This window comes from Fusarium musae, chromosome 4 (genome assembly GCF_019915245.1).
Source record: "Fusarium musae strain F31 chromosome 4, whole genome shotgun sequence".
NCBI classification, from domain to species: Eukaryota; Fungi; Ascomycota; class Sordariomycetes; order Hypocreales; family Nectriaceae; genus Fusarium; species Fusarium musae.
This window is the reverse complement of record NC_058390.1, coordinates 275,134-299,813: the sequence shown is the minus strand read 5'-3', so window position 1 is coordinate 299,813 and position 24,680 is coordinate 275,134. Positions and strand designations below refer to the sequence as shown.

General features: G+C 47.8%; 8 protein-coding genes across 8 annotated transcripts; 5 read left to right on the top strand and 3 right to left on the bottom strand.

Moving 5' to 3' along the window:
* Positions 1-2,702: 2,702 nt before the first annotated feature.
* Positions 2,703-4,523, top strand: J7337_005045 (uncharacterized protein; the record flags this gene model as incomplete). The annotated part of the gene is made up of 2 exons (XM_044822729.1): positions 2,703-4,101; positions 4,174-4,523. 2 exons carry the CDS (start codon positions 2,703-2,705, stop codon positions 4,521-4,523), a joined length of 1,749 nt encoding a protein of 582 aa, XP_044681220.1.
* A 189-nt stretch (positions 4,524-4,712) lies between these two features.
* J7337_005044 (uncharacterized protein) lies at positions 4,713-6,259 on the bottom strand (the record flags this gene model as incomplete). The annotated part of the gene is made up of 2 exons (XM_044822728.1): positions 4,713-6,091; positions 6,145-6,259. The coding sequence occupies 2 exons, from the start codon at positions 6,257-6,259 to the stop codon at positions 4,713-4,715; spliced, it is 1,494 nt and encodes a 497-aa protein (XP_044681219.1).
* Positions 6,260-7,711: 1,452 nt separating this feature from the next.
* J7337_005043 (uncharacterized protein) lies at positions 7,712-8,389 on the top strand (the record flags this gene model as incomplete). Its single annotated transcript, XM_044822727.1, has 3 exons — positions 7,712-7,729; positions 7,782-7,956; positions 8,007-8,389. The coding sequence occupies 3 exons, from the start codon at positions 7,712-7,714 to the stop codon at positions 8,387-8,389; spliced, it is 576 nt and encodes a 191-aa protein (XP_044681218.1).
* Positions 8,390-9,824: 1,435 nt separating this feature from the next.
* On the top strand, positions 9,825-10,301 carry J7337_005042 (uncharacterized protein; the record flags this gene model as incomplete). The annotated part of the gene is made up of 1 exon (XM_044822726.1): positions 9,825-10,301. The coding sequence occupies one exon, from the start codon at positions 9,825-9,827 to the stop codon at positions 10,299-10,301; it is 477 nt and encodes a 158-aa protein (XP_044681217.1).
* Positions 10,302-12,507: 2,206 nt separating this feature from the next.
* On the top strand, positions 12,508-13,696 carry J7337_005041 (uncharacterized protein; the record flags this gene model as incomplete). Its single annotated transcript, XM_044822725.1, has 2 exons — positions 12,508-13,008; positions 13,055-13,696. The coding sequence occupies 2 exons, from the start codon at positions 12,508-12,510 to the stop codon at positions 13,694-13,696; spliced, it is 1,143 nt and encodes a 380-aa protein (XP_044681216.1).
* A 1,292-nt stretch (positions 13,697-14,988) lies between these two features.
* J7337_005040 (uncharacterized protein) lies at positions 14,989-15,767 on the top strand (the record flags this gene model as incomplete). The annotated part of the gene is made up of 3 exons (XM_044822724.1): positions 14,989-15,226; positions 15,275-15,557; positions 15,608-15,767. The coding sequence occupies 3 exons, from the start codon at positions 14,989-14,991 to the stop codon at positions 15,765-15,767; spliced, it is 681 nt and encodes a 226-aa protein (XP_044681215.1).
* A 281-nt stretch (positions 15,768-16,048) lies between these two features.
* Positions 16,049-16,813, bottom strand: J7337_005039 (uncharacterized protein; the record flags this gene model as incomplete). Its single annotated transcript, XM_044822723.1, has 1 exon — positions 16,049-16,813. One exon carries the CDS (start codon positions 16,811-16,813, stop codon positions 16,049-16,051), a length of 765 nt encoding a protein of 254 aa, XP_044681214.1.
* A 2,342-nt stretch (positions 16,814-19,155) lies between these two features.
* On the bottom strand, positions 19,156-24,064 carry J7337_005038 (uncharacterized protein; the record flags this gene model as incomplete). The annotated part of the gene is made up of 7 exons (XM_044822722.1): positions 19,156-19,965; positions 20,012-20,130; positions 20,405-20,553; positions 20,605-20,806; positions 20,914-21,291; positions 22,143-23,202; positions 23,255-24,064. The coding sequence occupies 7 exons, from the start codon at positions 24,062-24,064 to the stop codon at positions 19,156-19,158; spliced, it is 3,528 nt and encodes a 1,175-aa protein (XP_044681213.1).
* Positions 24,065-24,680: the final 616 nt, after the last annotated feature.

The window sequence follows — 24,680 nt, the reverse complement described above, 5'->3', positions numbered from 1 at the left end:
TAAATAAAGCTTTATTAAATAAGTTATAAAGGTTTTAAATACTAAGGCTAGTAAGAACACTTAAGCTACCTTAGTTATTATAAAGGCAATAGAGTAAAAGCCCATACTCAGTACTCGGTAGATAAATTAAACTTTTACCCTGGAACCGAGACTTCCGGCTGTATTATGGTCTGATTAATAGTAAGGGCCAATAGTCATTATCTGCAAACAGTCATGCTATTTCTCCGCCAATCAGTTACTTATACTACCCCCAGGGATTAATTCTCAACCTGTTTCTAACATGGATATAAATATGTGTACAGAGCCCAAGATTACTGACATTTATCTTAAGTTAACTTCAGTATAGAACTGGAAAACCTGTCTTTAATAAACTTATCTGATATCTTTTCTCAAGATCTACTTCACTTTTAAAAGTATGTTCTCAAATTTTCTAATTAAATAAAAGAAGTCAATACTGACAATAGATAAGCAAACCATGAAGCTCCTTTCAGCCATTCTGTTTGCCACAATGGCTGCAGCTACGCCTATCCTCGAAAAGCACCCTCGAGGGCCTGCAGAACCACTTCAGTTGGATGCTCGCAGTGCAGATTGTGCTTACAGCGTTTGCAATGGAGGCTGTGGCCAGTGTAGTGGTGGTTCTAATGTGTGCTGTCCTTATGATTCTAGCGTTCCTTGTTTTACCTTTTCGTGTTAAATCACAACCTTTTGGATGCTCTCAGGGACACATTCCTCATATTTTACAATGGGCCAGGCTTTTTTTGGTTGCTCTCTCTGCACAAGCTATGTGACGGTGTATCATGGTCGAGAACTCGGCAATTCCGGGACCTCTAGTACCCATAAATCGCCAATCTTGCTGATATATATAAATCATAAGTATAAGAATTTAATTACTTCAAAAGATATTTTCAAGATCTCTATGGCAATAGTAATTCGCATTCTCAAAAGGCGCCATCGCAGCGAAGTAACTGTGTTTTGATGGCGCTGCTCCAGAGAAGACAGAACGAGTGAGCCGCGACAACCTCCCACTGCCTTACGAAGCGGAGGGCCAAGGACAATTGACAGCATCGATGCGGACATTTAGTACAGTTCCCGGTTTAGGTACCAACAGAAAATCGCAAATGTTCGCCAAAAAATGAGCCACGAAGTGATGAAGTGACTTTTTTGGCATTTGATGATGAAGTCTCTCAGATCGTAATTGTTAGTGGTAGAGCAATTAGGTTATAGTGGATAGGTACCTCGCTATGCGACAGGGGCGGTCAACCGAGGCCCAGTGAGCTTACAGGGCATTTATCGCGGGAGCACGTTCACCAATCGGAGGAGTAGCGAATTTACAGTTCGATTTCTCTCATTTATAGGGCCTAATATAAATTTATGTCGCCTTAACCAATTCAACTTTTAACCGGTTCAAGAGCATCTTGCTCATTTGTTGCAATTAGCTAGTCGTCACAGCCTTTGTCGCAAGTGTAAGGTTACTGACATGAGGGATGCATATGTGTGGACTACACAATGATTTCTGTCTTTGGATGTGACACACCGATTGATCTCAGAACAGATTGAGGTGACTAGAGTGGAACGGCCGTCATGGGAGGGGGTTGGGTGAACGAAATGTCTTCACCATCAGACCAATTATCTTAGTCCAAACGTGTAAGGCAACGGGCTGATTGCATGTAAACAACACATTAACCCTAACACTGTCTCTGCAAACATTACAAACAGCGGTCAAGAATCCCAAACGAAAAAGGAGCTGCCACTGCGCAAAGAAATGCTTGTGTACCTATTCCATTACATTCTATTGGCAGGGTTAATACTGTGAGTTCTGCTGGCAAACGGGAGAGGACGTCTCCGCGCGAATGTACTTTGTCGCTCCGGCCTAATAGAGACAGATATTCAATCTAGGTGACAGGTTAAAACTGGCTTAGTCGTTGACTGCCAAACGGAGATCGTTGCCAAGCGTTGGTTATTGCAGAAAGATCGACAAGGAAGAGGCAATTATGGATAATCCCTGTCCAGCTGTCAGTGCATGGTGTAGCCGTTGTAAAGCCTGACGACACCAAAATATGTATTCACCCAGAGATTGAGATTGACTGACGTTGGCCGCTACCAACAACCGGATGAACAAATAGAGAATCTGAGTTCAAGGCGTTGCCACGAAGGCCGCAACAAGCCATGGCGAAGAGCTAGAGACTTTCGCCCAGTGGCTGTTTGATCTGGTCGAGGTTCAAGCAATCCGGAATTTCGTGAGCCCATGAGAGACAATCAGGCAGGCTATGAGATCCGTGAAGGAAGCAAACGGCAGCGTACATCGTCCATACCCGCTTGATTTCCTTTCCGTTTACTTTCTACTGCGTACTACAGTAATTGACAACGCTCTGACAGTGGGGAAACAAGACTAAGCAAGCCACAGGTGCAGATACCCGGCTACATGGGGGCTGAAAGTCGGCTCATCATTGGTTATTCGACATGTTGGAAGGCAGACGGGAAAGACCCTGGTCCAACAACATGTTGATTGGATGAGACACAAGTCAGGCTGCGGGTGAAATCTCTTTTCTCTTGCTTTCCTGTCTTTCTTCTATTTCATTTCTGCCCCTCTTTAATCCTCGAGAACTTCGTTTCCTTCTTGTGTTGGTCGTGATAATCTACTTTGACCTTACTTGCTGCGCAAGAGACCTGCCACACCAAGCTAGTCCTGCAGGTCGATCAATATGGGAGACTCTCTTGCTCAGCGACATGCTGCTGCTTTAAAACTCCTCGAGGATTTGACATCGTCGCTAAATGACGTGGTGCCGGTAGGAGATATCTCGCGTGCTCAGGCGGATTACAACGCTGCAGAAGAACGACACAGCCGTGAACGGGACCCTGCGAAGAAAAGAGCCTTGTGCCGAGAACTCGTCAGGTACGGAGATCGCCTCGAGGAGATACAAAAGCAACACCAGGAAGCCGAGACCAAGCGTAAGGAGCAATTAGACCTCTTTGACTCGAGACTATCGAAGGAAGGCTACCAGAAGCGGGCCACTTGTGCTACCTTCAATACTGGCATCGATCACACAACCCACCAGACCTCTGAAACGCTGGGAAATCCTGTCCGATCTCCAGATCTCGCCTCCATTCAGCCTCCGACCCTCTCCAACGACCGAGCAACCCATGACACTATTGGATCCCCAGGTCACCTTCCCCAAACCAACGCTATTCGCAACACGATCGAGCCCAGGTCAACCCCCTCGCGTACACACAGCGCAACTCCGTCGAGAGGCTTCTCGACTGATATTGAGCAGCAAGTCGGAGCTGAACCGACTGGCCAGACAGGTCGGTCCAACAAGAGACGCGACAATCCTGTCGCATCTCGCCCTGCAAAGCACCAGCGGCAGAGCGCCTCAAGTGACATTGTGACCGAAAGAACAATTAGCTTCAACGAGGTATATCAAGGCGGTAATGCCCGATGGAAATACAGAATTGTCAAGATCAATGGGCTCTACTACATCTTTGGATGCGAGAAACACGAGAAGCATTTCCGCAAAGAGAACCCGCTCCAATCTGCCATGAGTCACCTTAAAGGGAAAGGACACTCTGTCAAGAGACCGAACGCTACTCAGGCGCTTAAATCGCTCGGGACTCAAGTTGTGGTTGGCAGTGACGAACTTGTCCTGCTGAATAACATCGCTGCGGATCGTTACCTAGCGGAGCAGGCGGAGAAAAAGAAGCGTCGAGAGGCTTCTGTCAGGAACCTCACACAGGCACCACAGACTGGCGAAATACACATGGCTTGGTTTGGTGACGACGATGTGGGCCATTGCCTGCACGCCTTTCTGGTCATGCCGTTCTTCCCGCGGCTTGGCGATGATCCGGAGATGCAATCTGTCACCGAGTCAGACCTTAAAGTCGATATTCCCGCTTGTTACAAGCTTAATAAGACCTCTAACAGGTATGAATGGGCTGAGGGCTATGAGGAGCATGGGAAGTATGCCGGTAATAGGGTATACCCGATAATGTGCCTTGTTGGGGAAACTCCTCACAAGGTCGATTGGCTTCCAGTCTGTCACTTCCGAAACCTTGATCTCAATGACAAGGATCTTGAGGACAAGGACATAGTCAAATCGTATATCAGTAGAAACTTAGCAGGCAAGTTGTCGTCTATTGAGATCTGTTTTTTTCTTTTACTAATTGAATTGAATACAGGCCATGGGAACGAGATTGAAGACGAATCTGAAGACCTGTACGAAGACAGCCTTGCTGGCGACGACGACGCACCAACCTTAAGCGGGCGTATACAGAGTCTCAGTGGCAGGACATCTGAGAACGCCAATACAGATCAAAGTTTCCAGCCCGAGGCGATAGCAGAGAACCAGGAGAGCAGGTCACCTGGGCCAAACCTCCCGACACAAGCGGTAAAGGACGAACCCACGACTATAGCATGCGGAGACGAGGCTGCAAGACGTGCGCGCCAGCCGTCTGTCCGGCAAAGATGGCCATCTGCACGAAAGGGTCCTCCAAATATGGAAACTTTAGATGACAGTGACAGCGAGTGACGCCAAAAAAAAGGTGTTCACGGTCTAGGATAGATCTACGAATGAGTGTAAAATCGAAAGCGACTAAAGGGAATGTGATCTCGGAGGTGAAGAAGAGCGACGGATGAGTATTCATCTGGGGACCATAGCTAGATTTATCTGCAGTTTTCTTGACTCTAATAAATATCAGCTTCGCTTTATGAAGGCACCTCAGGCCTCTTGGGCTGCCCGTCTCCATTGTGCACCAAACTTCCACTGAACAGCCAAGCACACCACTGCAACACCCTGCACCGCAGCACAGACCGTAAACGCGAGCCCGACGCCAATAGAGCTGATCATTGGCATAACAAAACTTGTGCCTCCCGCGGCGAATAAGCATCTTGCGAGGTTGAGACTTGCGCTTGCAGCGGCGCTGCGGTCATGAAAGACATCGACGAGATATGTCATGATGACGGATTGCATGGAAACAGCAGACCAACCTGTGATGAATGTTGACACAATTGGAACGGCGATGTGAACCTGTTGGGGATATTGTATGGTCCACCCGAAGAGCAAGATGGACGCGCATTGAAGGAGGGAAAATAGAGGGACGAGACGGAGACGTTCTGTCTCGAGCGGGAAGTCATTTTCCTGTGTCTTTCGTGTATTGGCAGGTTCAACATCATCCTCTGTGTTAATGTTCGCGATGCGTGCATCATGCCGAGTCTTGAAACGGCGGTAGTCGATGTTGAGTATCTGGCCAGTTATAAGCGTCCCAACCATGGAGCCCACGCCGTTAGCGATGAAAGTCAGGCCGATCTGAGTTTCCGTGAGACCGTATTTGTCTTCGAATAGACTAGACATAGCTGTTATACTCATCTGCCAGACAGTATAATAGATTGCGAGGAACACGATGATGGGAGCGGCTTGCTTGCTGATGAGGATGCGGAAAGGTCCTGTGATATCGATGCGCTTCTTTGCTGTAGGTAGCGTAGAGACTGTGCCGTGATTCCATTGGACTTTGGTCGTCTTCTGATAAACGCATAGAGGGTATTTGGCCACGGCATGTGTAGGGTCTCGGCTCCCATTACCAACGATAGACCTCAACGTTTCAGGCAAGAGAAGAACCAAGAGAACCAGGAAAACACCGCTGTAGATAGTTAATAGCCAAAAGATGGCTCTCCAACCAAGAGACCCAGCCAGCGCACCACCAATAATCGGACCAACGGCTACGGGTACCAGCAGCCCTGCCTGGAATACACCCATAAGCCCGCCGCGATTATCTCGAGTCGTAATATCCCCGATAACGCCAGAGCCTATAGCGATCGTACTAGCACTACCAGTACTCTGAACACATCTCAGGACAACCATAGTCGCGTAGTTCTTGGCTTCTGCCAGGCCAATACATGCTCCCAGGAAGACAATGAAAGTGAGTGAGTATGCAACTCGACGGCCCTTGACATCTGATATTGGCCCCCAGAGACTGGGAGCAAGCCCTTGGAAGACAAGGTATGAAGTCACTGTGAGATTGATCAATTCGATTGAGACGTCGAGGTCGTGGGCGATGGTTGGGAGGGCGGGGAAATAAATGTTTGATGCGAAACCCGAGACTGCGGAATGGTTAACAAGAGAGGTTGAGATTAAGACTCATGTGGGAACTTACATGTTGCTGCGATGGAGACGATTGTCACGATCAAGGCAGTTTGGCGTGTGTCGAAGATGCTATAGGGCTCTGGCGCCGGCAAAGGAGCCGCTGCAGGTAGTTCTTTGCCATTCATTGTTTACGATGCTTAATGTAATAATTCAGTGACAGAAGTCAAGTGGAATTAAAATCTTCGATGAAGTGAGCTCAGAGACATGAATTTTATAATGTTAACTATTTGCTCGATGTCATGATCGCAGAAGTACAAGGGTTTCCGGAGTTCGGAGTTGAGAGATCATGTAGTGGGGGGGTGGCGTACTCAGCTCCGAAATGTGATGGTTGGTCAAGTTAGTGCTGTAACTCATACGGCAAAATGAACGGATTTAAGACCTAACTCCTCAGAGGCTTCGACTTCTGTCTCATTCAACTGCTATTAATTAATGTTATATCACGGAGCTCTTCCCTGCGGTGCTTTCTTTATTTAGGTCTAAACCTGTCAGTAAAAAAAATATTACAATCTTGCAACTTGCCTACCCTGAACTTTATAGACCTCATGAATTAATCGTAAATGGCTGACATTGGCCTTGTGTAATGAGTACCTTTATGGATTGGGTTAGTAGTTAGTGTTTTATCTATACAGAAAAGAGCTGTCATTGAATAACAAAGATGTAATAATTGCCAGACACTGGTAGGATGAGTAGTTCCTCCGCTGCTACACCAAATCTTTGTCTGTTGAGCTTTGCGCACTACCTGTGATCAGCAACTATGCATTTGTCTTATTAGAGGCTCCAGATGTACAGCAACGTCACCATACTTATAGAGGGTTAGTGGCAATGTCTGCAACTCTACGCTTTGATGGGGCAGAGAATCTCGTATATACCCCGCAATGCGGAAGATGGCATACAATGGCTTCCATGCCGACTTGTAAGATAGCATAGTAGGTACCTTGTTATACTGACATCAGTAGTGTGTATATACGAGGCAACGCGTGCAGTATACGTCAGCTCATATGCGCTAACAAAGCTACGAAATTAACTTGTATTATTTACACCGTGAGCAAACAGTCTTTGCGTAGAGAAACCCCAGAACAGGCTCATTAATTTCCCCAGCTATGTCTCTGGAATGATCATGGTTCAGCTCTCACCTTGACGTTCGATGCTACGGACCAGACAGCCCAAATTAGCTATCTACGTATTCTACTTCTCAACCCCTCATCTACGACTAGATCGGCTGGGCGGCTTGCGGACGGAATGCCGGGTAGCCGTCGCTAGCTCCCGAGTAGTTTTCAGCCAGCCACAACCCCATACAGAGATGTGCAGGCTGGCTGAGACAAGTTCACCTCATCTTTGTCTTTTATTCGTGCAATGCCGCTCTGACCCTTTTGCGGCCAAGTCTAGACCATGATACGTAGAGATTGGCGTTTGCAAGCTTGCTGCTTATATAGCTCGATGGTCGCTCTGTTCTTGTTTCCTTCCTCAATTCACACAATCTGATCCTGGAATACCTCCCGCTGACTCTAAGCCCTTTCCGAACCCGTTGAACTCTTGACCAATTACACACGATCATCTGATAGACTGATCTTGACAATATGTCTTCCGAAACATCAGTCAGTCCTCTTACGTTCCGCTGGCCAGAGCTAAATGCTTACGAATCAGTAGACAAAGCCTACCATTTACATGATCCGACATGGAGAGAAGCCCGCCCCTCATCACGGAAAAGAACCGCATGGACTGTCTGCTCAAGGCAAAGAACGTGCAAACGATCTCGTCAATGTCTTCGGAGCGAATTCGATCTACAACATTGGATACATCATGGCCGAAGAGCCTGACCCAGGTTTGTCCCCCCGATCGCATTTCTCTTTAGCATCCTTCTAATTGAAGTAGATGGTGGTCGCGATCGTCCTTGGAAGACTGTGGAGCCGTTGGCAGACGCGCTTGGGTTGAAGGTCGATAAAACGATTAAACGGGAAGCTCACCATAAAGCTGCAAAGCGAGCTACACACTATGAGGGCCCGGGAAACGTACTGCTTTGCTGGGAGCATAAATCTCTCGAGGGTATCGCCAAGGCGATTGGTATTCAGGGTTACGCAGCACAGACTGGATGGACTGGCGAAGTGAAGTATCCTGGGGATAGATTCGATCTAATTTGGGTTGTGCCGCCTCCGTACACGGAGATCACTGTGGTAGGAAGTGAGCTGGTTCCTGGCTTGGATGATGGAGTCCACGTCAACGCCAATGGAGATGTTCCCCCTCCTTCGGCTAACTGAGTTACCTACAGCACTACTGAAGGTTTTTCTTTAAAGCTGGTTATTTCTTATATGCCTCTTATTACTGATATAAGGCTCTTAACAACGCGGGTACTGCCTAAATCTATGCCAGTCAAGCCAGGCTCAATGCAAGTCCCCTAAATAGAAGGCTTATCGTCGAAGTCGATATCGTCCACCGCCACAATGTCTCCTGTCCTGGCACTGAATCTATTTGCAATGCGCAGCACCATCACCTGTGTCAATCGAGCCTCTTCTATCGTACCACCAACGCGAACAATACGTGTGCCACAATACCTGTGTAGGAGAATTCACACACATGATAGCAGCAGTTATACAGATCTGCGTCTCCTTCAGCGACAGGATAGCATCCTCACTAAACCAATACTCATAACTCCACTTCGTGCAGAGAAGGTCTGGTTTTGGTGAGAATTGGGCCACGAGAAAGTCGGACGATGCTTACAGGCGTCTGGATGGTTTTCCCGAAAGAATTGCTTATGATCACGGGCCGCATCTGGTGTCCAAAGCGTGTCAAAGTGGTGTTGCGCTCGCTCCTCTCTAGCCTTTTTCGCCTCTACTGAGCTTCGCTTTGAGGAAGTCAGCGAAGAGATCGACCAGGTCTGACATTTTTGTGAAGACTTGAATTCGATTGCCTGCGTGTTCCTGTAGAAGAAACAGTTCAGGGGTCTCGGATTAAAGCGTGGCACTTCTGGTACAACTTATACCAGCCGTGGAATAGCGATACCGAGAGAACTTGTTTGGTTACCCTGGTACCTCCTGCTCAGCAGGATGACGCTCTCACAGAAGCTGCAAGCAAAGATTCTGCTAGGTAGCTAGGCGCCAAAAGGTATCCCCGGATGTTCCAAGTTGTCCGTAATGAGGTAAGCTCTCAGTTACAAGTCTTGACTGCAATAGGTCTTGACTGGAAAGAGCATATATGCCTTCTACCATATATACAAGATTATATTAACTCACTGTTGCAAGAGTACAAGTACTAATAGAAGCCGAACCTAGATCACGACTCCCTGACAGGTCTGGATGGCATACAAGGTGGTACCCCCAACTCTTCGGTCAAGCCCCGGAAATTCCGTCCCCTTCCCATTTGAGTTCCGGCAGATGCTGTCCCTCGGCATTGCCTCTCCCCGACAACTCTCGGCTTCTCTTCCAGATGGAGAACGCGAGCCCGATTTGCGAGGGTAAAGTTTGAGGGGATGCCTGGTTTAGATTTGTTTCCCCGTGCGCCCTCATGATAGGCTGCCGCTCCTTGTCGTCAATGGCTCGCATCTGATGAGATGTCTGGCATCTGAACTACAGACTTGGGTTGGTCGGCGTATATAAGTCCGAGGATATTACAGAGAAGAGAATGTGAGACATGGGCTGTACAATCTTACATATTTTCAGAATCTCCAAACTACGTCAGTGAATTAGTTCATTCATCATGACTTCTCCCCTGCCCCCTGTTCGCCGCATTGTCACAGACCATAATAACGCAGGCCAGGCGATCATCAAGTACAAGGAGAATGTCACTGCCAAAATCGTGCCCCACGGCGCTGCTTTGAGGAGCCTGTGGATGACTGACTCTTCTCCCGCCGATCTCACATCTCCAGGCGACAATGCTGGTGCCCAGGTTGGAATCGTCAACAATGGGTCTGTCTTTCGAATTGTGGACTTCCCACCCAGAAGCTCAGGCCATATGCATCGCACGATTTCTATAGACTATGCCATCATCCAGAAAGGCACCGTCGTTCTTGTTCTCGACGATGGAAGCACAACATCAGTGGTTGAGGGAGACGTTGTTGTACAACAGGGAACTATGCATGGATGGGTCCATTTACTGGTGGTTTTGCTTCCGGCAAAGGCACCTATAGTTGCTGGGAAAGAGCTGAAGACTGATACATCGTCCCTGGGCATGTAGATAGCTTAAGGCGTTAGATTGACGTCCCCCATTGTTAACCCAATCAAGTCTATCGTTGTGTCAGATTTAAGGTTGAGGAGGTGCCTGGTTCAAGGATAGGTTGTAAAAAGCCTGCTGCTTATCAAGATGGAAGTATAATAGAATATCTACTATTGGTATATAAATACTGTAAAGGTCAGACCGCTAGACCACTGGCCTAAGAACAGAAGCCTCCTGTTACCGGGTAATAGAGGAATAGGGCCTATGCCGATTCTTAACAAAAGAGATTTAAAAACGCGTCTAAAATTCAATGTAACTGGCAATTCACACCTAGATTAAGGCGCCGTTGGAGTAGCCGGAGTGCGTGCTCGATCGACGAAAATGTCGACAGGTGCGTAGTACGGCGTTGCCAAGTCGTCAGCGCCAAGGTACACAGAATCGGCTTGCATGGGCTGGTAGCCACAAGCCCAAAGGCTAAAGAAAACGAGGCGTAAAAGCGCATAACTAAGGTAAGAATTAGATCGCCTACAGGTTCAAAAACGAACAATGTATCAGTGGCGGCCGAATTGGCTTCTTATGTATATCGTCAGGGCTTGGCGGCTGTGAAGCTATTGATCTCAGCTGTCATTAAACCCTGTCATTTCCATAACCGAAACAGAACTATCGAGTGTCGTCCACACGAGCTAACGGTGTTGGCGTTGACTTCTGTAGTAGCGCCCAATAGTCAGCGCCATACGTGCCATTTTACTGAATAGCTTTATGCATAGTGAAATTACGACCTTTAATGCGGCTGTGCACACTCCGGAGATCCAGTGTCTTGTTTAACTCTACATACGGATAGTTTCAAAGAGATAATTCTCTGTTGCATTATGTTGTTGTTGAAGATGAGATGTATTCCAAGAACTTGGCCGCGAAATGAATAGATGATCTCGAGCTAATCGGCCTGTAATTATTCTGAACACCTTCCGACAAGCACCCCGTCTTTCACAAACAATCTCTCTTCTTTGGTCTCCCTCTGATCCAACATTCGTTCTACATCACAGAAGAAGTCTTTCACGTTACCTATGAAGTCCTTAGGTGGCTCCTTAGCCTGGATCATCCGTCCAATATCCTGACCTCATGCAAGAGTAGCTCTCTCCAAGATTGGTCCAACATTATCGCTCTGAGACATTTGGGCCACAGTGTGCCATGCATTTTCTAAAAAGCTTGACTCAGTATGAGACAAGAAAAAGAAGGCTATGACTAGGAATATCATGGTATTCCCAGCTATAATGCCTATTAGCGTGACAAATACCCATTTCAGAACTGGCGCCTGAACGAGAACGAACGTTGTGATCCTCGCGGGTTGTACTGCCTCAGAATAAGATGTAATATGGTCATAGTATGCCATTCGCCATATTCGCCATACAAGTGTAGTCAAAGCTTGTATCGCTAGGGCAGGTGAGTCTGTTGTGTTCATGATATCGTTGAAGATCTGCCAAGTCAATGGACTGACAGTGACCATTTGAAAATATTCTGAATCACCAGGGTCACACGGAGAACAAATGGCCAGGTCTGGAAATTCCACGCTTGATTGCCAACTTTCTATCTGGTCTCCAGCTGTCGAGTTCAGGAGCCTATCATGAAGACTCTGTTTCAGCATGCTGGGAGATATGTTTAGAATCTGGTGCCTAGATGATAAAGACATTTGCAAAATGGAAATTATTAGTGCCGCGGGGCTATACCAATAGCCATCCTGTGAAAACTTTGGAGTCTGGAGGCTTGGCTATACTACTGTTACACAGTTCCACATATACGAGAGCATATGTTGCGAATACATTGGTCTAGAGGCGATGCGAGTCGCACAAAGTCCGCAATATTCTCAACTGACTATCGTATAAGGCGTATTTCAGGCCGTAAGCATTAACGCTGTCTCTCTAAACTCGAGTGGGCGAATACGCCTCGGGGTATGATGAACCGAGGGTGAGTCACACCAGAAATTCTGATTCATTCACCAAGTTTACCCCGAGTGATCGGGGGTATTTTGCTTGCAGAGCAGCCTATTCGGGTTTAGTCTCGCCATTCCTGCTGCGGGTGAGATCGTGAGACCCTATTCGGGACTAGCTGACTTGGACGTTACAACCTCATCAAGTATAAAATGCTAATCCATCATTCTCAAATTCTGCTTCACATCCGACAAAATCTCTCCAGTATCTTATCACTGTCAGTTCTTGTCAAACATTTTACAATGGAGTTCGCCATGCCCCTCGAAGAGCGTCTGTCGCTCCGCCAAGAGCTCATAGACTCAAACGACAAGTTCATCCTTGACCTCCCCAAAGTTGAGCTCCACGTCCATATCGAAGGGACTCTAACCCCAGAGCTTCGCTGGAAACTCGCCAAACGCAACAACCAGACTCTAAAGCTTGAGCGCACTGGAACTGTGTACACCAATCTCGAGCATCTCAGAGCCTCGTACTACATCATGGAGGCCCGTCCAGGACATCAGATTGACAACGCTGAGGAGAGTTTCACTTTCTTCGAGGCTTACTACGGCGGGTTTGAAGTTCTTGTTACTGAGGGGGACTTTTATGACCTTGCGATGAATTACTTTGAGCATGTTGCTGGTATGAATGTGAGGTACTGCGAGCCGTTCTTTGATCCTCAGGGTCATACGCGCCGTGGAGTAGCGTTTGAGACGGTCATGAATGGTTTCCGTCGAGCACAGGAAGAAGCTGAGAGAAGTCTGAATGTAAGTCAGTACGGGCTCAGACATGATCATCGCTAACAAATCACAGGTCAAGTCGAAGTGGATCATGTGCTTTCTGCGTGACATGTCACCAGAGTCAGCCATGGAGACCTACGACTCTGTTCTTCCCTACCGCGATATGGTGGTGGGAATCGGCCTAGACTCAGATGAAAACGACCGCCCTCCTCTGATGTTCGAAGAGGTATACAAAAGAGCTAGACAAGACGGCTTCCGCATTACTGCCCACTGCGACGTCGGCAACAAAGATGCGCATGAACATATCCGCCAAGTCGTCAATGACCTCGGTAAAACGGGCGCTGACCGTCTAGACCACGGCATTAACGCCGCACAAGACCCCGAAATCATGCATCGCATCAAAGAAAGAGGGATTGGAATGACACTCACGCCATGGGGATATCTTCGTCACGAGCCAGTTGACGAGATCTTCCCTAGAATTCGCACGTTGTTTGACGCCGGTATTTCAATTGCTATTGGCAGTGATGATCCAGCTTATATGGAAGATACGTGGATCTTGCATGATTGGCTTCTAGTCAAGAAGATGTGCGGGTTTAGTAACAGCGATATGGCGACTTTGGCAAAGAGTGCTATTGATATGTGCTGGGCTGAGGATGGGGTGAAGCAGGAGATGAGAAGAGAGCTTGAGGAAGTTCTGGCGAAGCACTCAATATGAGTATCTGCTTTGTTAAGGGAGGCTCAACGCAAGTCATTAGAACATGTTGTTTCTGTAAGCAGAATAATTACCAGCGAATTGAATGTCTTGGCTAGTTTTCCTTCCAATGTCGATTATATTCCGCTCCGTTTTGTGGAAACCCGAGTTGGTATTGTAGAGGCCAATCGACTTTGGGAGAAGTTTCCCCAGTAACTTCAAGTTGCCACTGTGCCATCAAGTTCGAGAAGCATCTATGGGATGACTGCTGCCTATAAGGTTCAGCTTTTAGGTTACGAACAGAGGTGATGGATGAGGACATGATATTATTTTTATAGTTTTGCCAGGTCAGGTGTCTTGGTCTCGTAGCTTTCGCCAAACAAATGAAAGCCAGTCTCATTTATGCTTTCGAAGGACTAGGTTTCTCGAACGCAGCGAATTATGTCATCTAGTCATGCTTCTTTATTCCGTTTTCTTTTATTACTTCGATATCTATGCATTTAAACACCAGTCGCTTGGTATAAAAGCGTAATTTCTCAACCTTATACAATTCTTTTTATAAGTTTCATATCCTTTTAATCCTCTCCTGCAACTTACTAACACGTACCACTCTCCCCATATTCCACTCAGACTTCCTCACAGTCCTTCATTATCCTAATACGTGCTTCAGATCAAGATGCGCCGTGGTAGAAAACCTCATATGTCCAAGGGGGGGTCCGAGCAGCTGTCCAGCACCCCTCCACGCTCGCACACGCCAGACCAGAAGCTTCGGCAAGACCGTATAATCCAAAATATGGGCTGGGCCAATATGGGCTTGTCAGAAGAGAAGCAGAGAGCCATAGCACAGACCTTTTATAATGAGATCCAGAAGGCCAAGGCTCGCGGCGAGTGGTGAAGCAGAACTAGATACCAGACACTTAATGTGCATTTGGTTATTCTGACACGCTAAGCCAATCGCAGAGCACTGTGTAACTTTGTGTGATCTTGGACAATTCAAGATTTATGATCAATGAATGCCGCGCGCGCGGGTGGTTGGTAAGATGTCAAGATGATGCTTATCCATGCCCGAGTCTAACCAGAATAAGCAAATAGTCCCTTGCTTATGGCTCGACGATTACCTGAGCATCGCTGACCAATGTGATATGCAATGAAACACCAAGACGCGCACTTACTAAAAGTCGAGATGCAGTATTGGTAATGGATGGAATGATCATAAATAGCTCCTCTTCTCTGCAAATAACTTTGGTCATCCAATATCATAATTCAGTAGCCAAGCATCATATCATTCAATCTTACATTATCAGTTCATCGTCAACATGTCTTCTCCCATTGTCCTCATCTTCGGCGCTGGTGCCAAGGTCGGCAAAAGTGTCGCCCAAGCCTTCAGCGCAAAGGGCTACAGACTAGCTCTAGCCTCCCGATCTCAAGATCCATCAACTTCCACCGACAAAGAGCTCCATATTCCTACCGATCTCAGCGATACCGATTCGGTCGTCAAGGCCTTTACAAAGGTCAGAAGCGAGTTTGGTCATCCCCACGTCGTCATCTACAACGGTCAGTGAAGCGAACTTATAACTGAAACTTGGTCTAATCGATTGGCAGCTTATCATGGCGGACAAAACGATCCCAAAGACATTTTCCAAGTTCCCTTGGACAGCTTCAAGACAAGCGGGGCAGTCAACATCTTTAGCGCTTACGCCGCGGCCCAAGAAGCTGTAAAAGGCTGGAAAGACTTGCCCAAAAACAGCAGCCCGACGTACATTTACACTGGCAACATTGAGAATGAGATGCGCATTCCATCGATGGTGTCTCTAGGTGTTGGTAAGGCTGCGGCTGCTTGGTTCATTGAGGTCGCTGCTACTTCATACAAGGACCATGGCTTCAAGTGAGTTTGTTGATGAGGCTGCTACAAGAAGTAAGGCTAATAGTTGATAGGTTTTACTATGCCGATGAGAGAAAGGAGGATGGCTCGCCTATGTATAGTGGAGCAACTGCTGAAGGTCATGCTCAGTTCTATGTTGAACTCGCTGAGGGTAAGGAGCAGCAGGTTTGGCAGCAGACTTTTGTCTCTGGGCAAGGTTACAAGAAGTTCTGATTGGACATGTACTGCAAGATGAGAAGCAAGGCTAGTAACGTATCGTGTCTGTCAGCTCGGTCGAACACCCAAGCGCAATTGAAATCACTGATAATAGTTCTCGTTCAACGAAGTGTATTTAGAGTAAAGAGATATATACGTTGAAAGTACAGAACTGGTAGCTTTCCTCAACCTCAACAAGAAGTGCTTCAAGCACCTTATTAACCCCTTATCCAACATCCATACATCCTCAACAGTATTACTGCCTCAGCATAAAGTTCGAGGCCTCAATCGTAAAGCGCTTAGCAAGACTTGACAGAAGAGTACTTGCAAGCCTTGCTGGGACCAGAGCCAATCTTCTTGGGCTCCTTGCCGGGAACGGTACCCTCGTACTCAACGCAGATCTCCTTGACGGAAGAAGCGCAAGTTCCAGTGATGGTGGAGACGTCGCCCTTGTTGGAGTTGATGCCAGTGAGGACCTTTCCGTTGAAGGCCTTGACGTTCTTGACGACAACGTTGCGGGTGCCCATCTTCTTGCAGTTACCGCAAGATCGGTAGAGCTTACCGAAGTCGACAACGGTGAAGCCATCGATGGTGACCGTTCCGAGACCGTTGTGCTGGATGACCTTGTCCTCAGCACCGGTAGCACCACCGCCCTTGATGAGAGCGTTACCGTCACCCTTGAGGGAGAGAGCATCCTCGCAGACCTTCTTCCACCAGACGTTCTCAATGGTGCAAGAACCCTCGCAGTGAACACCCTCGATCTGATCAGCGCCAATGATGACGTTCTTGAGGGTAGCGCCGTTCTTGAGGATGAAGACGGCGTCAGCGTCCGTGCCCTCGACCTGACCAGTGCACTTGACACCGCGGCCGTAGGTCTTCATGCCGCCGTCGAAGGTGCCGGAGATGGTCTGGGCGCTCTTGTAGGTGACGGAGCCCTTGGAGGCGGGGATGGGGAAGGAGGCGCGTCGCTCGAGGGCGCCCATGGTGTTAGGGGTGATGTTGCCCTGGGGGGAGGCCATGGTGGCGGAGGCGAAGAGGCCGGCGAAGACGATGGAGAACTTCATTTTGATGGATTGGTTGGTTTGTTGGATTTAAAAAAGAGGGTGTTTAGATTGCTTGTGAGATTGTAAAAGAGAGGATAACCACCAGGGCTAAAGAGTGTAGAAAGTTAGATTGTAAAGAGAGACTATTGAACTGCAGAACGAAAGACATAAACATGAAGGGAGGATGCAAAGTCTTTATAGCGCAAAGTCATGAGAGGAATGCTCACGATGGCCTTTGCTGGGTTCATGTTTCAGATCTCATTCAAGGGTGTCGTTGGCAGAAGATGTCCTCTGATTGGAGGAATATTATTCGCACATCGAGAGCATGTCACTCATCGACCTAATCTAGAACGTGTCAACATGCAATCCATCTACCTGTTTCTCGGATGGAGCCGCAGGGAGAAAAACACCCTAGCAAGGATCGCATCTACCAAATACCCAGTTGTCTGTATCAGTCAACGCGTATTCGGTGCGCGCACAGTAGTTGTTTAGCACCGACCTCCATGCATAGGAGAATCACAACCCGCTAACTACCAGCATACTAAATCGAGACACGATAAGGTCAAAAACTCAATCGCGGTAAACCCAAACAAGTGACATCGTCCGATGGACAGGGCTGAAAAGGAACACGAGCTAGCCCCCGCCGGAAATTAGAGTGGAATCATGACAGGTGGACTTTTTAGGACTGGCCAAGATACGACGCACCAATTTTACGCTGCCCCTGTATGTAACTTAAGTTTAAATTTTACCCTTTATTTTTATTCTGTTAATGCTTAAAAACAAGCTTCATTGGGAGCGACAGACAATTGTGGCGCTTGGTCGTGAAGCGTGCTAAGCTTTTTAGTACGGAGTAGAGACACCGTAACTGAAACGCAGACATCGAATTCAGCTAGCTGTCTGTGCATTTTACGGCGCGATACAAATTAAGGGGCCTGTCTGCCAAAGCAAGACACAGTGAATTTGCTCCAGACTTAAAAGGGAAATCTGAATGACTCGGGTTTTTGTTCATCCCGACTTCCGGCATCCCTGGGCGTAATAGACAGTTGTTTGCTGATGACTCCATATTCCACTGTGGATTTTATGGTTGGAGCCCATATTTCGGCCCTTCAATTTTGGATTGCATGTCACTGTTTTATCTCCACAGAATAGAATCAAATTCCAAGCTTTTCCATTGCCGACGTGATTAATTAAAGTGGTGCTGTGTGGGTCAATTGGCAATGGTTGTTGAGATTTGAGGCTTTCATATTTTGGTCGAGTAGCCGTTACCCTAGAGAAAACCATGATTAAAGAAGAGACGGATTTCTCGACGCTGTGCCTAGGACATACTGCAAGGAATGAGAATTTTAAAGCATAAATGTAACTCTTCAATTTTGTCTGTATTATTGATGTTCTTTGTAGGTAATTGGTACTGAAAAAAAGCTATGTCATGAAGACGTTCCAACATTCTTTGAGTCTCGCTGAACACGTAATAATGGTATTGCATATTTCTTCAGGGTTGCACTCTACGCTTTGAATCTTAACCACCTCAGTACCTACTATTGTCGGGATTGGCTAGACTAATCGATACGAATAGTATATCCATACTGCTCATACGGGCAAGATACAAGCTTTACGGCACAACGACTGAGAGCAGCAGTCAAACCCCAGGACACAAAGTATCCATTGCTGTGCCTCTCCTGTACGACCTCTTCTAATCAATCTGCGCCTCTCACACTAATTGGAGGCCTGTTCCTGTCTTGTCGGCGCGATGTGCTAGAGCCATTGAGCAAAGAATATTGGGCAAATTAACCCCCAAGCTTGAAACACGCCATAACGCCAACCCTTGTTCACGCTGACTGGACTTGGCTAGCCATCCGTATACTTACGGAACTTACCGTCTTACCTCCTCGACCGATGGTTCATGGTGAGACATGGATTTACGGGGAGTGGGGTGTTTGGCTCTTTGTTTTCGGCCTCTCGGCGTAGATCAATGCGAGGACGAGTGGAGGCTAGGCAAAGTTGCTGATACTTTAATGACTTGGCTGTCATTTATGAGATCAATACGATGCGTTTTGCAAATAGTGATAAGGTATCAGAGTCAAAGAAGAGGGCCATTCTGGCTCATTCGCGGTTTTACATCTCTTCTAATTGTCTGGACCGATGAGGTGTAGATCCGAAGCTGCAATGTAACGTGTTTGTCGTATTACGGGCCCCAAAAGACAGCATATTAATCCAGGGGATCATACATCATTATTCGTGGACTATATGACTACCGGATTATTAGACAGACCAACCATTATATATTAGTTACGCGAGCAGAAGGTTCTCAAGAATACGGTCGGACTTTATCAATAATCACCACCCCAGAAGTCGGGGGATAACAGTTAACCTCTTCCAAGAGTCTCCCGATAAGCCGGAGGAAGAATCCCCTCCAACGCAGCCTTGATCTGCAAAGCCAGCGTCCGCGAGTGCCACCGATGCTGCTGCGTATAACCCCCCATGACCCAATAATTCTTTAGTCTCAGGTGTCTCTTCCACATGCCTCGTACCTCGCCCTCAGCGTCAATGCCCCATGTTGTGTCGAGACGATCAGCAATCTCGCGAGGTCCAAAGATCTTTTCATCGCTGATGGTCTGTTTATCACCTCCTAGAATTGCAGCAACCACGGATCGAACGTCACGATCAGCGAAGCCGGTGCACCAGATCACGGCATCCGCAGCGGCCGAGCTTCCATCTGAGAACTGAAGACCATCCTCAGTAAACGCGACTGGTTCGACTCCTGCCTTGACGCTAACTTTGCCCTGGGCTATAATATCCGTTCCGCCGACGTCAACATAGTGCCCGCCAGCTCTCTCAATCAAATTAGAGAAGAGTGCTTGATTAGGGTCCACACTGTCTAGCACAGGGAATCCAGATTCCCTAAGACCAGCATAGCGATCTGGCTCTTGGCACGCGAGCATTCTGAAGAGGTTTCGCGCAAGTTGACCTTCAACCGCGGATGGAAGCATGAGAAACATTCTGTCGCCGCGTGCCACGTCAAAATTGTACGCGCCTAGACTGACGTCGTTGCAGATGTACTCAAATGGGCAGATGTATGTTGGCGACCGCACGACCATCGTCGGCTCCAGACCAGCTGCATGACAGTCACCGAGGACGTCGAAAGCCGTGTTTGCTGATCCTATGATGAGGACAGACTGCTTATGTTAGACTGTGCGACTGTGACAGAGCTTGTACACTAACCTTGACGCCTTTCTCGGCTAATTCTCTGCCATTTTTGTAATCCGACGAGTGGATTTTGATCCCTTTGTAGATCTCTGCATTTGCAATATCGGGAACATACGGCTTTTGCGAGGAAACACCTGTTGCTTGGACTAGTTGCTTCGCAGTCACTGCAACCACCCCGGCGGGGGTTTGTAGTTCAATCGTCCATTTCGTACTTGACGTATTGTAGACCGTTGACTGAAGTGATGCCGACGTAATGACGTTGAGATTGAATGACGCGACATATTATGACAAGTGATTGGCTAGTTCATCCTTGCTCAGACGGTGAAGGCCCCGGACTTCTTCTGGGTAACCTGCGAGAAATACACATTAGCGGCATTCCCGTATCTAGGAAGTCCCGGGTCAACGCACTCATGTAAGGCATGTCGCAGAATGAAGTTGGCACGTGAAACCTCATGCAGTCGTAGCGCTTGGCCCAGTTATCGCCAACACGCTCATTCCGTTCAGCCATGACGCTCTCGACGCCGAAGGTCTTGAGCCGAGCTGCGAGAGCAGCAGCGCTACAGCATCGTTAATCAAAGAAGAAAGATGGACTTGAGTAATTGACTAACGCGTTGCCACCGCCAATGATGAAGACATCAGTGTCAATCTCTGTCATACCACTCCAGTTACGACCAGGTAGTTGAAGCAGAGATTCATTTTCTGGATGAAGATTGAGGTTCTCGAGTTTGGTGCTCAGAATCCAGATCTTCCACTCAAGCTTGCCCTCGCTCATCTCGACTGGGAGGAGTACGATCCTTGCACTGCATGAAGCTGCGGGCGATAATGTTCTGAAAGACAACGCGACGTCAATGAATTGCTGCATTAAAAAATGCCAACATTAGTCTTCTACTAAATAACGACACTGACCAGTAGCAAACCTACCAGCACTGGTGTCGCAGCGACGAAAATCGCGCTCTCCATGTTCCATGTCACAGAGGGACCTCTCATCCTGTTGGTCTCCAACAAATTGGCAGCTATGATTGGAGGCGTATAAAAGGTTCGCAAATGATAGGTGAAGGCCAATGCATCCTTCCAGTAGGCTTGATCAGTGAAGAAGCAATCTTGAAGAGTTTGGGTATCATCATCTGTTAAGGCATCGTGGAATGCCTTGACAACGAGTGTCGCTTGATCTGATGGATCGACGCCTTCGAAGGATATCTTTTGGGTGGTACTCGGTGCAACGATAGGGATGGGCCGTTCATCGAAGAGCTGAAGGAGGCTTGCGGCACGGGGATAAGGCTCAGAAATAGCGTTGTCTTTCGGGTTATTATCAGAGGGCGAACGACTTTGTTTGGAACATATCTTACTGGGTCCCATTTTGAGATAATACTATAAGCTCAAGTTTAGTAAAGGTGCGAAATGCGAATATGAAACGCGGGGATGAGGGATCTATCAATAATGATAGACTGGCCAAGCGGAGAGTATAAAAGTGGATGATTATACGATATGGCCAGGGATGATGTAGCGACAGGTAGCTTTTTATCCATTCCAATGCATGTTTGCCCGCAGTCCTCACCAACCAACAAAATCTCATGCCGCTTGCATCAAACCGGTGGCGCGTCTGCCTATCCGGGGTCCGAAGCCCGGGACCAACACCAGAAGTTGTCAAATCGCGATAGGGCTGGAGATATCAATGCTGTTGGCTACCAACGGCTGGTGTAACGCTGGGGCACAAGCCACCAACAAAGGCCCCGCGAGGTGCCAATCAGCGATTTTAAGGCTGGTTCGAGAACTCCTATCTTTGCGACCGGCAGAGAGATCGGCATGAAACTGGAGGACGGCTGTTTATCGGAGAGTTTGGCCATACGACTCCGCCAGATTATTGTAACACTGCATATGCAGCTTACTGCTTTATATGCGACGATCGTTTTGCTTAGAGACATTGTCTCGCCCCTTCATGTGAGTTCTACTGGCGCCGGCTCAATACTCATCATTCAGTCTAATAGCGATAAGTGCCGTGGAGCAAAGGGCAGCTCTTGTTATGCTACGTACATCAAAGCCACTCGCTGGTGTGGCGAACAACGTATCTATCGTGTCAGTTCTAATATCTCTATGATTGGCCATATATGCAATCTAATTAAACCGGGCTATGATGCATACAACCAACTAGGGACATCTGGCTCCGTATCAAGCAACCCATTCGAGTTCTCATCAACCAGCTCTGATATCTTGGCTTCCAATTCCTTATGCCTTTCATCCACACTCCCCTCCTCACGAGCTAAAGCAACAAAGTGCATGATACTCTCACAATCCTTCCAGATCCTCGCCCTGTTTCTTATACCCGGCAATGGGGTCGTCGCAGGGTTGAATAGAAGCCATACTCTCCTCCAATTCATATCACGCCGCTCGCCTTTGCCATGCATCCAGGCTTCCACGTTTTTACGAAAGCAGTGCCAATCCTTCTCTAAGGCCTTCAGCCTTTCATGGTAAGGTGCTATGATCTCCTTTCGGCGCTGATCGTTAACAGTCTTGGTCGCCTCGTAGACCGGCTCCATCTCAGGGTCCTCAAGAATGATGGGTACCCATCGATTCTCCTCCTCTTCTTCAGACTCTAATCCGACAGGGAGTGTTGGTGGTGGCACACCAAGAGGGCAGAGAGGATCCCATGTTGGTAGGCAGTAACGAGACGCAGGATATTCGTTACTCTCAAGAACCTCCCACAGCCAAGGCATGTCCCTCATTACACTTGTTCTGAATATCGGCTGCACAAGCTTGAACATCGCTCTGCAAGTCTTGGCCGCGTTGTCAAGGTCGGTTATGTTAAGAAACGATAGAGTATGTTGAATAGTCTCAGCAGGCAGGGTCAAGAGCCGTGTTGTCTGCTCGGTGTATCCCTTGATGTTCAGGTCTTTCATGCACAACGCCAAGACTCGAGATATACCGGGGATCTCAACAGGGTTTGCAGCAAGCCACTCATCGCCAGGGATATGGCACCAAGGCCAGTCCCACTGCTGGCGGGCTCGTTGCAGTTGCGGCAAGTGTATCTGTTTCCGTATTCGTTCCGGAATACGATCTTCAACGCCGTATGCAGCTGGCATGTTTCGCATCTCGCGCCAGTGCCACAGTCCATTCAGGTCAACGTATCCTAGACGACGGAGTGAAGCTTTTGCATATAAATCTAGACAATATGAATGCACTGGGAGTGGAGCCAACAACTCTTCAAGCTCCTAGCATGCCTGTCAGCAAATACTATAGCCAGAGCTCAGCAAATGAACTTACCAGGCAACCTTCAGTGACAAACAGCCAACTGGTACTTATTTCCTTCAATCCATGTCGTGGTGGATAAACCGAGTGAATACCTCTGAAATTTCTGCTCTCAATCATGTTTGACCCGTTTGACTCTCCAGACACATAGAACATATTATTCCGGCTCCCCTCGAGAAGTTGATCACTTGAATCAGCTTTCCAATTGGACGGCTTGGGGACGAGATATCGGATATTTCGACAGTTCTTCATTTGTGCAACGCTGAGGACATGGCCGTTGATGCCTTGCATGCTTTGGCATGAGGGTGAGGCGATGTGTTCTGGGGGCGCGTTTGAATGGCCAAGGCCTAGTAGAGACCATTTCTGTGGATGTTGTCGATCGCCTGTGTAATAGGCCAAACCATTGTGCCATGTTCCATGCGGTAAACGATCAGGAAATTGGCGTTCGCAGAGATCCGTAAGAGGATAATGGTCGGGTGCATTATTAGAGCAGTTGCTGTCCTCCTGAACAGACATGGATGAAACTCCGGTCTCGATACCTTCACTCTCAGACTCCCATTCGGAATCATACTCCAGAGGCTCTTCATCGCTGGAACTCTGTGCATCCGGTGTCCAATCTGGGTCATCTTCGTCGTCCTCGTCCGGCCAAGCATTAACCTCCGGAGGCCTAGTTGGCCCCCGATCCTCCGTTGCGCATTCTACGTTGTCTTTGTCCTCAAACTCATCTTGCTGCGGCCATTTACCGAAGCCGACGTAATCGGCACCCTCGAAGTTCCAAGCCGCGCTGGGCGGCTCATCTGGAGTGCGGATGCGGGCGGTGGCCATGTCGACGCCGCAGATTTGGCAGTTGAATGAGTACATGGTTCAGTCAGATTTCGAGCGTAATCTGATTCAAGAGAAGGAAACCAAGCGGTTCTGGCTCTGTTGGGCGGTAGATAGTGATATTGAGATGTGAATCGATGGTGTCAAATTTAGGGATTTCAGACAAGCGAGATCGGGAGTTCAATGGGTCTAATCTCGAATAAGTTAACTTGTTTGTTCATGATCCCTGTTCTTGTTACACCGAGTTAACCTATACTCAGTTGCAGTACTCCGTACCAAGAATAACACCGTGAGACATGTTGGCCGAATAGTATTATACCATTGTTGTTCATGGGAATCAGTTTTGAAGTTCTATTTACAGTGATTCATAGCCTGCCGAGAAAGTAAGGCTGGACGGGTCAAACAGCTCAATCCTTTCTAGCTGTAAGTACAACTTTAAGCTGAAGCGCATCTAATGTGAAATGATCTCTAAGACCTTTGAGAAACGCCGAATTGCTTGTAGTTCCCTCTCTAGAAAGGAATATATCAAAGCGGTTTAAGATCATACACGTAGCATAGCCAACTTCCATGAGACCCAACTGCTTACCTACACATGCATAGCGTCCTGAAAAATGCGATT